This window comes from Ranitomeya variabilis, chromosome 3 (genome assembly GCF_051348905.1).
Source record: "Ranitomeya variabilis isolate aRanVar5 chromosome 3, aRanVar5.hap1, whole genome shotgun sequence".
NCBI lineage: Eukaryota > Metazoa > Chordata > Amphibia > Anura > Dendrobatidae > Ranitomeya > Ranitomeya variabilis.
In genome coordinates, this window is record NC_135234.1 from 705,668,872 (window position 1) to 705,682,807 (window position 13,936).

Consider the following 13,936-nt stretch of genomic DNA (forward strand, 5'->3'; position numbering starts at 1 on the left):
CTCAGTGCCATTATTACACAGGTCAATGATCAGTGCCATTATTACATAGGCCAATGCTCAGTGCCATTATTGCACAGGTCAATGATCAGTGCCATTGTTACATAGGCCAATGCTCAGTGCCATTATTACACCGTTCAATGATCAGTGCCATTATTACATAGGCCAATGCTCAGTGCCATTATTACACAGGTCAATGATCAGTGCCATTATTACACAGGTCAATGATCAGTGCCATTATTACATAGGCCAATGCTCAGTGCCATTATTGCACAGGTCAATGATCAGTGCCATTATTACACAGGTCAATGATCAGTGCAATTATTACACAGGTCAATGATCAGTGCCATTGTTACATAGGCCAATGCTCAGTGCTATTATTGCACAGGTCAATGATCAGTATCATTATTGCACAGGTCAATGATCAGTATCATTATTGCACAGGTCAATGATCAGTATCATTATTGCACAGGTCAATGATCAGTGCCATTGTTACATAGGCCAATGATCAGTGCCATTGTTACATAGGCCAATGCTCAGTGCCACTATTACACAGGTCAATGATCAGTGCCATTATTACACAGGTCAATGATCAGTGCCATTGTTACATAGGCCAATGCTCAGTGCCATTATTGCACAGGTCAATGATCAGTGCCATTATTACATAGGCCAATGCTCAGTGCCATTATTACACAGGTCAATGATCAGTGCCATTGTTACATAGGCCAATGCTCAGTACCATTATTGCACAGGTCAATGATCAGTGCCATTGTTACATAGGCCAATGCTCAGTGCCATTATTACATAGGTCAATGATCAGTGCCATTATTGCACAGGTCAATGATCAGTGCCATTATTACATAAGCCAATGCTCAGTGGCATTATTACACAGGTCAATGATCACGTCCATGTTTACAATAGTCAATGATCAATGTCTTATTTACAAGGACAAATGTTCACTTTCATGTTTACAAGGACCAATGATAATAGGCATGTTCAGAAAAACCAATGATAACTTTCATGTTTCCAAGGCCCACTGACCACTGCCATGTTAACAGGACGATGTGTTGCCACCATTGCCTGAAAATCATCGCACTAGGCAAATGAGCGTTCTGCTTGTTTGTCCAAATAATTGTTGGCTTGTTTAATTGGATTGCTAGTCCGGAACGAATGTAGGAACACTTGTTCCCTCATTTCTGACTCATCTAAAACCAGCATTACCCATCACCCAGTGAAAATATTCCAAACAATGTCATGTGAGAATTATTCCCCTTCACACATCTCTAGTGTAATCTCCCGCCATATGTAACCTCTGATCCTCATGTGATCTTTTTCTTTCCTTTTGTCTTGCTTTCTCCTCATTTTATTGTCTCCAAAGTTTTTCCGTGCATCCCCAAAACCTCTGGAACTCAACCCCAACTAATCTGTCTCCCCACCTCCAAACCCTTCAAAAGTAGCCTAAATACCCACCTTTTGCTAAACTCTTGTACCCAGCAATTCCCGTTTCCCCTGCACAACCCTATAAGCAGCTCCTACCCTCACTTTTGAATACTGTAAATCCTTTTGGACACCCTGTTTCCTGTACCTGTCATATTTCTTGGTGTTTTTAGCATTGATTCCTATTTGTATATATAATAAACCACCTGTATTTTATATGTCCAGCCCCTGGAAGATAAATAAGATTACTGTAATGATTCCACCCCTCAGTGAACCTTATGACTTAGTGATTGGCAGCTCAGTCATCCAGTCTGGTGCGGGGTGTGCTGAGCTGTCTGTACAGTGATTGACAGCTCAGTCATCCTTTCTAGTGCAGGGGCTTGCTGAGGAATCTGTGCAGTGATTGACAGCTCAGTTGTCCAGTTTGATGCAGGTGCGTGCTGAGCAGTATATGCAGTGATTGACAGCTCAATCGTCCAGTCAAGTGCAGGGGCATACTGAGCTGCCTGTGTTTTGATTGACAGCTCAACCGTGCAATCTGAGACTGTGAGGTGCTGAGCTCTCATCATGTGCTCCCTGTTTCTTTCATTACTCAACTACTTACCTGGGCTAGCAGTCCCTGATAGCTGTCAGCCGTAGCTTCAGCTCAGTGTGATTTTTTTCTTTATGTCTAGTGCTTTACTTGTTGATCTATCGCTGCCTGACCTTGGACCTCATTCTGACCATCCGTTTGTTTAATCCCTTTGCTGTGATTTGAGGTCCACCTGGTATTTTGACCTCGGACTGTTACTTGACTATGCCTTTGTCTCTTCCCTCTGTTTATGATGTACTCTCCTGGTTATTGACCTTGACTATCCTGACTCACGGCTTATCCATGAGAGGTGACTCAGCCCCACAATTACTACTTTTTATGAGTTGAGATGGAAGGATTCAAGCCAACATGAAATTCATATGCTTTTCCCACAGTGCTATGTTTTTCTGCTACTATCAGTTATGTTTTCGGGAAAACTTGGGTAGGTAGTGATGTGCCACAACTATTTAATTTATCATTTCAGATTCTCAGTTTCCAATCGATATTGGATCAGTGAAACGTGATCATGATTTCCTCGATAGAGACGATGTAGAACCACTTTGCAGGTAATTCTTACTTTGTTGTTTTCGTAAATAATGTTATAAACAGTCACCATAATTTTACACCACGTTGGCTCAATGGTTAGCACTGTTGCGTGACAGTGCTGCAGCTCTGGATTAAAACCCCACCAAAGACAACATCTCAAAGGTTTTGTACGTGATCCTCATGATTGTGTTGGTTTCCTCTGGATACTCAAGATTCTGCCCCTACTACAAAGACATACTGACAATTTAAATTGTGAGCCCCAATGGAGATAGTGATGATAGTTATGCTGTTACGCTTCGCAACTGCTAATTGCCGGCGGCTCATCTGATCGGGGCAGCTGCGGGGTGTCAGACCTCCACTAATCTAATATTGATAACCTACCTACCGTAGGATAGGTCATCAGTAAAAAGTAGTGTAAAACAGTGGAACAACTTTTGCTGTTACAGTAAAATCCTGCCTAGTTTACGTGTGGAAAATCTGCAGCAAATATGCAACGTGTGAACCCAGCCTTACCCTTTAGTGAGTAGTTTTCATACATAACCCACTGATGAGTGAATTTTCCCCATGAGTGTGTGCACATCATCGGTACTGTATCTTCTATTCCTCATAACATTGAAGATGAGCTCTTGATTTAAGGCCCATGTTCATATTAGACTAATGTCGGCTGAATCTGCTGATATCGACGGGTTCGACCAATGGTCTAATGTGTATGGCGGGCACTGCCCAACTGACTGTTGGGGAGATGTTGATCAGGTATGCCTAATTAGTGAATGCTAATAACCTTGTTCTCCAGGAGATCAGCCCCTGCTCAGTGTGTAATTTGGTGGTGTTCTCACAGAGAACACAGGAGCGCTCAACCAAGTGAGGGCTAGTATGTATAGGAGTGTTAACTAAGATGGCTGTTGGCAGAACGATCAAGCGAAGCATTATGCGGGCCAACAGCCATCTAATGTGCATGGGGGCAACACCCATCAGATTGTTGGGGCAGATGTTGATCAGGTATGCCTAATTACTGAATGACAATCACATTGTTCTTCAGGACATAAGCCCCTGCCAAACATGTAAGTTGGCAGTGTTTTAACAAAGAACACAGGAGAGCTAAGCCAAGCGAGCGCTACTATGTATGGGAGTGTTAATTAAGATGCCTGTTGGACGAACGAGAGGGCGAAGCATCATACATCCAACAGCCATCTAATGTGCATGGGGGCACCGCCTAACTGTTGAGGCAGATGTCAATCAGGTATGCCTAATTACTGGATGCCAAGTGCATTGTTCTCCAGGAGATAAGCCCCTGCCCAACATGTATGTTGGCAGTGTTCTCACACCGGAGACCTAAGCCACGCGAGCGCTGCTATGTATGGGAGTTTTAACTAAGATGGCTGTTGGCTGAACGATCAGGCGAAGCATAATGCGGCCAACAGCCATTTAATGTGTATGGCCAGCTTTATTTAGTAGCCATTGCTCATGTAAGTTGCCTCACTAGGACAGATAATCCATGCATTACCTGTAGATCTAGCAGCCACCATTTACATACAATGACGTTTTCAAACTGAGGATAGGATTAACAATTATCATACAGTTTCAGAAATGTGCTATTAGTACTGTCCACATTTCCAACCTCAGGAGATTAATTTATCCTATATGGTCACCTACCAGATAAGTAACTGTGCATTGGCCATTAGTAACCTTATTAGCTGTGATGGGATAAACACTTAAGTGTGATAATTCCAGAGGGTTTACTGCTATTAACAAGGACATTAGCAATTCACATGGTAACCGAGCTCTGACCTGTACTGTCTTAATGATATCTTACCATATGTATCTAGTGATGAGCAGGATAAAGAGTCATTTAATTTTGCCATTGGAAACCTAACCCGTGATAGGCTTATTGAAATACTGATTAAAGGGCTACTCCATATTGGATAATCCTTGTTAGATGAGTATCTTATCGATAAGCAGATCACATCAGCCATCATTAGGAAAACTGGTAGGAAGTGAATGCTTTTCCTACAGCAGCAAAATAAGGGAGATTAACCATTAATCAGTTGTCATTCCGATCAATGGATTGTCTTTGTAATACAGGAAAGGACATGTCCTCCATAGTGAACCATTCTGCAAATTGCTCAAGAGATGATGATCTGGTTCATGGGCCATCTATATTAAATCAGAATATAAAATCCCTGCTAAAAATAACCTTTGAGTGGAAGAGTACTATCCTATCACCATAAATACGGGCAACATAAATCTTTTTCAAGTCAAGCTTAAAGTGTAGCTGCACTTTTAATTTTTTGTCTACTAATGCCTTTAGTGTAATCTGTGTGATGATCCATAAATGTCTGATGGCTGCGAGCCCCGGATGTGGGAACTGCAAAAAATTGGGCGGCCAAAAATGCATTCCTATCTCTATTTGGTTTTTTTTTTCAGAGTTTCAAAAATAGTCAAGAACATTTGCTTGGCTATTTCTAGTACTTCAGTATAAGTGGATTGAGAGCAGGGCATGTGTGCACGTTTCTCTATTCACAGCAGTGCAAGATCACGTCCTGTTCTTGAGTTTGTAAAAGCTCATGCAAAATTTGAACAATGTAGTGATGAAAGATCAAGGCAAACAAGAAAGGAAAAAAACCTTAAAATATAAATACACCCAAAAAGCAATAGTGAAAATCATAAAAATGTAGCATAAGCATAGATGGACCTACCAAAATGAGGAGCCCCTACTCCAACGTACGTTTCGCCTAAAGCTTTCTCAAGGAGTCATATCAATTAATTTAATACTCCAGAAATCATCTATAGATACATGCATGAGCTTTTACAAACTAGTATCTTGGAATTTAATATGTTAGACCCATGATAGCCTCTGAGTCCAGTCTCTTTGGCAGCCAATAATGGAGAAAATATTCAGCGTCACAAAGGTGTTGCACAAAAATGCATAGCAGCAAAGGCTGTGTACACTGCATATGGACTTTTAAATATGTCTGAAACAAAAGTGTATTGTTTTATGGGATCTCCGTGTGGTGCTAAATGTTTAAGTTCTCCAAGAAGTGACAAGTGCTTTGCGTAGGGTATAACTTTTGTTTTAATTTCTATTTTAGAAATCAATAGTGCAAGTGAAGATAAGAAACTTTCTAATATATCTTATCACATAAATCTGAATTTTCTTCTGGACTGACCTCTCATTTTCAGTTCATGGGTAAAATCTGTTTTCAGTGATGACAGATTTTCACATTGCTAAGGATGATAGTTGCTGCTCATAAAGTTCTATGGAGTGGGGAAGGTAGAAGCTACAGTAGCGGCGGACACGGATCTCTGCTGCAAGTTTTCTCAAAATGACAGTTATAATTTAAAAATATCAAAAGACTGATCATCACTTCCAAACAGAAAGACAAATGTGAACTGTACAGTTGTGTGAAAAAGTGTTTTTCCCCTTCCTGATTTGCTATTCTTTTGCATGTTTGTCACACTTAAATGTTTCAGATCACCAAACAAATTTAAATATTTGACAAAGAAAACGCAAGTAAACATAAAATGCAGTTTTTAAATGAAGATCTTTATTATTATGGGAAGAAGAAATCCAAATTTACAGGGCCCTATGTGCAAGTGATTGCCCCCCCACCTTAAAACATAAATTTACTGTGGTTTATCGCATCATTGGGAAGCTGAGTTCAAATTCCCAAGCCACATGAAGGCCTGATTACTGCCACACCTGTTCTCAATCAAGAAATCACTTAAGTAGGGCCTGCCTGACAAAATGAAGTAGACCAAGAGATCCTCAAAAGCTAGACATCATGCCATGAGCCAAAGAAATTGTGGAACAATTGAGGAACAAAGTAATTGAAATCTATCAGTCTGGAAAATGTTATAAAGCCATTTCTCAAGCTTTGGGACTCCAATAAACCGGAGTGAGAGCCATTATCCACAAATGGCGATAACAGAGAACAATGACTAGCCTACCAAACTTACCCCAAGAGTGCAGTGACAATTTATCCAATAGGTCACAAAAGACCCCATGACAACATCCAAAGAACTTCAGACCTCATTTGCCTTAGTTAAGATCAGTGTTCATGACTCCACCATAAGAAAGAGACTGGGCTAAAATGGCCTTCATGGCAGAGTTCCAAGACAATAATCACTGCTGAGCAATAAGAACGTAAATGCTCATCTCAGTTTTGTCAGAAAACACATGGATGATCCTCAAGACTTTTGGGAGAATACTCTGTAGATTGACAAGACAAGTTTTGTTCTTTTTGGAAGGAGTATGTCCCATTACATCTGGCGTAGAAGTGACTCAGCATTTCAGAAAAGGAACATCATACCAATAGTAAAATATGGTGGTGGTAGTGTGATGGTCTGGGGCTGTTTTGCTGCATTAAGACCTGGAAAATTTGCTGTGGTAAATGGAACCATGAATTCTGCTGTCTACTAAAAATTCCTGAAGTAGAATGTCCAGCCGTATGTTTGTGACCTCAAACTGAAGGGCATTTGAGTTATGCAGCAGGACAATGATCCAATACAGCAAGTCCACCTCTGAATGGCTTAAGAAAAACAAAATCAAGACTTTGGAGTGGCCTAGTCAAAGTCCTAACCTTAATCTGTTTGAGATTCTGTGGAATGACCTTAAAAAGGTGGTTTATGCGCGAAAACCCTCCAATGTGGCTGATTACAACAATTCTGCAAAATTCCTCCAAAACATTTTAATAGACTAATTGCCAGTTATCGCAAATGCTTGATTGCAGTTGTTGCTGCTAAGGGTCGCCCACCCAGTTATTAGGTTTGAGGAACAATCACACAGGGCTCTGTAGGTTTGGATTTCTTTTTCCCTTAATAATAAAGACCTTCATTTAAAAACTGCATTTTGTGTTTACATGTGTCATCTTTGTCTAATATTTACATTTGTTTGGTGATCAGAAACATTTAGGTGTGACAAACATGCAAAAGAATAGGAAATCAGGATGGGGCAAACACTTTATCACACAACTGTTACAAATTAAAGCTGCACTCTGTTGAATGCTTCACTACTACCTTCTAGAGCCTCCTATTGCGGCAATTACATCTGAAAGTCGCTTTGAATAAGTCTCTATGAGCTTTCCACATCTTGCCACTGTAATTTTTGCCCATTCCTCAAGGCAAAACTGCTTCCGTTTCTTCAAGTTAGATGGTTTCCTCTGGTGAAGAGCAATCTTCAAGTCTGACCACAGATTCTTAATTGGATTAAGGTTTGGGCTTTGATTAGGCCACTCCAAAACATTTACACGTTTTCCCCTAAACCAATCGAGTGTTGCTTTAGCAGTATGCTTTGTGTCATTGTCTTGTTAGAAGGTGAACCTCCGTCCCAATTTCAAATCACTGACAGACTTATACAGGTTTTGCTCAAGAATATATCTGTATTTCGCAATATCCATCTTCCCCTCAATTTGGACCATTTTTCCTGTCCCTGCTGCCTAAAAACATCCCCACAGCATGATGCTGCCACCACAATGTTTTACTGTGAGGATGGTGTTCTTGGGGTGATGAGCTTTGTTGGTTTACCTTGGTGGCGAAAAAGTTCAATTTTGGTCTTGTCTGACCACAGCACTTCTTCCATACATTTGTGGAGTGTCCCACATATCTTTTGGCAAATTCAAAACGAGCCTTACAATTTCTGTATGTAAGTAAAGGCCTTTTTCTGCCCACTCTTCCATAAAGGCCACCTCTATGGAGTGTATTGCTTATTGTGGTCGTATGGACAAATACTCCAGTCTCTGCTTAGGAACTCTGCAGCTCCTTCAGGGTTTCCTTTGGTCTCTGCTGCCTCTCTGATTAATGCCCACCTTGCGCATGCTGAGAGTTTTGGCAGGTTTGCTGTAGTACCATGTTCTTTCCATTTGATGATAATGGATTTGATGGTGCTCTGGGGGATCATCAGAGATTGAGATTTTTTTTAATAACAAAACCCTGACTTGTACTTCTTAACAACTTTGTCCCTGACTTGTTTGGGGATCTCCTTGGTCTTCATAGTGTTGTTTGGTTAGTGGTGCCTCTTGCTTATTGGTGTTGCAGCCTATGTGGCCTTTCAGAAAAGGTAAAGTGTATATACGCCAGACATGTTTCACTTAAGGCCCCGTCTCACATAGCGAGATCGCTAGCGAGATCGCTGCTGAGTCACAAGTTTTGTGACGCAACAGCGACCTCAGTAGCGATCTCGCTATGTGTGACACGTACCAGCGACCCAGCCCCTGCTGTGAGATCGCTGGTCGTGTCGGAATGGCCTGGACCATTTTTTGGTCGTTGAGGTCCCGCTGACATCGCTGAATCGGTGTGTGTGACACCGATCCAGCGATGTCTTCACTGGTAACCAGGGTAAACATCGGGTTACTAAGCGCAGGGCCGCGCTTAGTAACCCGATGTTTACCCTGGTTACCAGCGTAAATGTAAAAAAAACCAAACACTACATACTCACCATCTGATGTCCGTCAGGTCCCTTGCCGTCTGCTTCCTGCTCTGACTGAGATCCGGCCGTACAGTGAGAGCACAGCACAGCAGTGACGTCACCGCTGCGCTCTGCTCTCACTGTACGGCTGCACTCAGTCAGAGCGGGAAGCAGACGGCAAAGGACCTGACGGACATCAGATGGTGAGTATGTAGTGTTTGTTTTTTTTGGTAACCAGGGTAAACATCGGGTTACTAAGCGCGGCCCTGCGCTTAGTAACCCGATGTTTACCCTGGTTACCCGGGTGCTGCAGGGGGACTTCGGCATCGTTGAAGACAGTTTCAACGATGCCGAAGTCGTTCCCCTGATCGTTGGTCGCTGGAGAGAGCTGTCTGTGTGACAGCTCCCCAGCGACCACACAACGACTTACCAACGATCACAGCCAGGTCGTATCGCTGGTCGTGATCGTTGGTAAATCGCTATGTGAGACGGGGCCTTTAGATTGCACCTAGGTGGACTTCCTTTCACCTCACGTGACTTTGAAAGTAATTGCTTGCACCAAAATTTTTTAGGAGCTTCACAGCAAAAGGGGTGAGTACTGCCAATTTTTAGTTATTCGATCCCATATCATTTCATTTATGCCTATATTTTTCTCACTTCACAAACTTAGACTATTTAGTGCTGATGCATCACACACAAATCGGATTACAAAAAAATATTTAAACATAGGTTGTGATGTAACAAAATAGGTAAAAAGCCAAGGAGTGAATACTTTTGCAAATCATTGTACAATGTATAATATTTTGTGTATGGTAATGTTATTTGTTTCACTAGAGCTGAATGTTATAATTTACATCTGTCATGGAAGTTGACCTGCAATAACTTCTACATCTGGGAAATATTTGTTCTACTGCACCGCCAGCTAATACTTCACATAGTTTTACATTAAGGAGTTGGAAACAAGCCAGAAGTGAATGACACCATCATGGATTCTATTCATTAGGTATATAACACTGTATAAACCGACTGCAGTGGCTGCAGCTGGATTGAACTGCAAATTAGGAACATTTCAAGAAATGAGAATACACATGAATGGTGCATTAAATATGGAGCCGCCTAAAGTAATCCTCTGGATCCTCATTATTTACAAGTCAAATAGTCTTAATTAGTGTAAAATCACACCTTGTTAGGTCGGTCTTCATAAAATGTGTATTCACAGCTAACACCATGCTTCTGCTAGAGTCCCGTATGCTGTGTAAATGGAGACTTCAGGAGACAATGATATTAACACAAATGTGTAAGATGGTCAACTAAAGGGTGAAAATACAGAAAGAAGTAAAATTAGTAACAAAATGTCTGTTAGAAGACTATTTACATTCATGAAATATTTGATCAGTAAGAAATACAGTGAAGAACCAAAATGCTACTGGAAAAGTTCTAGATTTAAGCATCTACAAGCCTGACAGTGTTTTCAGGTCTGGTATGACATCTTCATTACACCTCACTGCAGAGTGAGACAAAGAAAATGGCAATTACATGGAACCATTACATGGTCGAACAAACAGTACATCAAAATTACAATTACTAAGCCTTCTTCATACTCTCACGTCCGATTTGCGCTGTACATGTACGGCGGATGTCATGAAGGGGTTAATAAATATGTTAAGAAGAGGGCCCAATACTGATCCCTGATGTACCTCACTATTAACTGTGACTCAATCTGAGTGTATACCATTTATAACCACCCTCTGTTTCCTGTCTCTGAGCCAGTTGTTAACCCAGTTAGACATATTTTATCCTAGTCCCATTTCTCTCATTTTACATAGCAAACTTTTGTGTGACACTGTATCAAACACCTTTGAAAAGCCCACATAGACAATATCCATGACGATACCCTGGTCCAGTCTGAAACTTACCTCCTAATAGAAGCTAATTAGATTAGTTTGACAGGACCGATCCCTCATGTTGATTTGGGGTCATGATATTATTTCTTATTGAGATATTCCAGGATTGCATCTCTTATAAAACCCTCAAAGAGTTTGCCCACAGTAAAGGTAACATAGGAAGAGGTAAAACTTACCAGTCTATAATTTTCAGGGAAGAGATTTTGTCCCATTTTTGAATATTGACACCAAATTTACTATGCTCCAGTCCAGGAGCACAGACCCTGTTATTATGGAATCTTTGAATATTAGAAATAATGGTTTGTTTATCACGGTACTTAGAAGGGTTCCCACTACTCTGACTATCCCTTTTCGATCAGTAAGTTTGCCCATAAAATAAAAACATTTATAATCACCTCCATTGCCCCGTTCCAGCGGTGTCAGCACTGGCTCTCCTGGGGCTCATGTCACGTAATTATATCATGCGAGCCCTGCCCCCAATCAGCGCTGGCTTCACTCTCCCTGCCTTCAGATGCATGAGACATCAAGAGGAAATGAGTGGCCAGCCGCAGCGAGGAGATCCATTTACATTTGGTCCTATAACCCCATTTACCTTATAATAACTAGAATATATTTCTATGCTTATACAGTTGGCACAATTGTACAAAACAGGTGTTGAACAGTGTTACAACCATGAGAGTGCATTTGATTTGAGGCCTAGACAGGTAAGCACCTTTGCCTGTTTTTCTGTGGTGTTTTTTCTAGAATAGTGGAGGTTTTTTCCTCCTTTTTTTCCTCCTGTTGTGGTTTTTGGTGTTAGACTAGGACTGGCAAGCGTGAGGACCCGTGACGTGGGTTGCCAGCTTATGTATTGTGGCCATAATATTAACTAATACCTTACATTTTTCGATATGTTCTTGTGCACTTTTTTTACTTTTACTTTTTGAGGTGCAATTGGGCCCTGATGGCTTTGTAAGTTGTGGCCTCTGTTCACACAGGACGCATTACAGTTAGCACTGGTCAGCCCGCCACATGGCGTTACTAATAGGCTAGGATCCAGTTGCTGTGCATACTCTGTGTGAACATTGCTGCAGATTATTTATTTGCACTGGTGTGCCCAGCGGCCAATCCCTGATTGTAGGCTGGCTGTCTCATTTGGTATTACCACACCTGTGTAGTCGCCATCTTTACTTGGGGCCCACTGCACCATGAGAGTGCATTTGATTTGAGGCCTAGACAGGTAAGCACCTTTGCCTGTTTTTCTGTGGTGTTCTTTCTGGTAAAGCGCATTACTGATGCAGTTCCAGTGAAACTGTGATAATGTTTGTATTGTATGCATGAGCCATTAGCTTATCTTCATGAGGTAAATCATTTAGAAGGATTGAGGTCCCTTTATGGGACTAATGAGGCCTAGTTGAAAGTAATCTATAAATATATATATATATATATATATATATATATATATATATATATATATATACATATATATATATACATATATATATATATATATATATATATATATATATATATATATATATATATATATATAAAGCTCAAAATCTGTAGTAGCCCCCTCTATACAAATCCACAGTTCTCGCCCGATTTGGGTGAAATTTGGCATGCCCCCTCTCCACCCACAGGAGCTTAAAAAGGAACACATTACATCTCACTAGCGTCCCCCCGTCATGAGATTGGGGCCCCTGAAGTTAGGCCCTATACATATAATGGAGAAATGTGAAGGTGAAAGTAAAAGTGCTGAGGGGAAAACAACAGTTGTGACTGACAGGGACGGATTATAGCGACGGCGCCAAAGAGTCGCTGCTAAAGGGGCCGCACCACCACACACAACACACAAACATTTCACAAACACCATACAAACATCACACGGACAGCACACACACACCAACCCACAAGCACAACACCACACAAATGCAACAACACACCACACAAACACCACAACACTCTAGACACACACAACACAAACACCACCCCACAAATACCACAACACCACCCCATAAATACCACATGCACACCAGACACACACATGCACACAAGGACCACACACGCATGCAAACACACTCAGATGGATGCACCCTACGCGCACGGACGAACATTACTGAGCAGCAATATTGGCCAGGCAAAAAATGCCTCATAGTAAGATTGTCATTATTGCTTACTATACAGGGAGCTTTCATTACTGAAGCTGCTGAGGTAAAGTGAAAGCTGAGCTCTGATTGGTTGCTATGGGTCTGCCTGTCAGGCGGTTTTCATTACTGAGTCGTGAGCTCCTTCAGATGACAAAGAAAATTTTACTTTAGCTACCATAACCAACAAGTTATCATATTTTCTGTGAGCGAAGCCGCGGGTATTCTACTAGTGTGATATAAACTCCCATTCTCCACTTTCATTTCTTCTCTGTTATTACTTAATGCACCCCTCTTATAGAGCTGTATCACATAGAGGACACCCACTACATGTACAAAGAGTATTGGGGCATCTTCTACTCATTAAGTCCAGGTTTTTCATTCAGTCCCATTATCACAGATGTATAATATTCCACCATGACATTTTTTTCCCTCCTACATATTCTACAATCACCTGTAAGTGGTATCATTGAAAAGTAGAAGGAATGCCTCGAACCACGAAATGGAGACCACATAAACTTAGAATGGGATTGCCGAGTGCTGAGGCAAATAGTGCATAAGTGTCACCCATGCTCTGCTGACTCCATAATAGCAAACAGCGTGAAACTGCACACCAGGAGATTCTTGGCATGTGTTTCCACGGCCGAGCACAATGCCAAGCTTGAAGCCTCCATCACTGGACTCTGGATCAGTGGAAACGTGTTCTGTGGCGTGACAGATCACTCTTCTGTGTCTAGTGGGTGAGTCAGGAAATGGTGACTGCCTGGAGAATGTTACCCCCCTGACTGCATAGTTTGGTGAAGGAGGGATAATGCTAAGAGATTGCTTTTCAGAACCAAGGGTCGGACTTAGGCTGAATGGTGCCCTGTGAAAAATTCCCCTTTGCTGCCCCCATGCCATTTTTTCCCTCAGTATACATTACAAATTTGGCAGATGACTAACTTTTACATCC

At 41.5% G+C, this 13,936-nt stretch overlaps 1 protein-coding gene and 1 long non-coding RNA gene across 9 annotated transcripts in view; one reads left to right on the plus strand and one right to left on the minus strand.

Annotated features, from left to right (window-relative positions):
- The window catches only part of LOC143817105 (uncharacterized), a 108,686-nt gene extending 95,643 nt beyond the window's left edge, over positions 1-13,043 (minus strand). Inside the window, exons 1-2 of the long non-coding RNA XR_013224068.1 lie at positions 13,018-13,043; positions 10,137-10,264 (exon numbers count right to left, since the gene is read on the minus strand). This is a non-coding gene — a long non-coding RNA (uncharacterized LOC143817105). The remainder of the gene's footprint in view (positions 1-10,136; positions 10,265-13,017) is intronic.
- The window catches only part of STARD13 (StAR related lipid transfer domain containing 13), a 530,489-nt gene that overhangs the window by 479,610 nt on the left and 36,943 nt on the right, over positions 1-13,936 (plus strand). For all 8 annotated transcript variants that reach the window (XM_077298231.1, XM_077298233.1, XM_077298239.1 and 5 more), the window contains one exon: positions 2,490-2,571. In XM_077298231.1, coding sequence (XP_077154346.1) covers positions 2,490-2,571 — 82 coding nt within the window. The remainder of the gene's footprint in view (positions 1-2,489; positions 2,572-13,936) is intronic.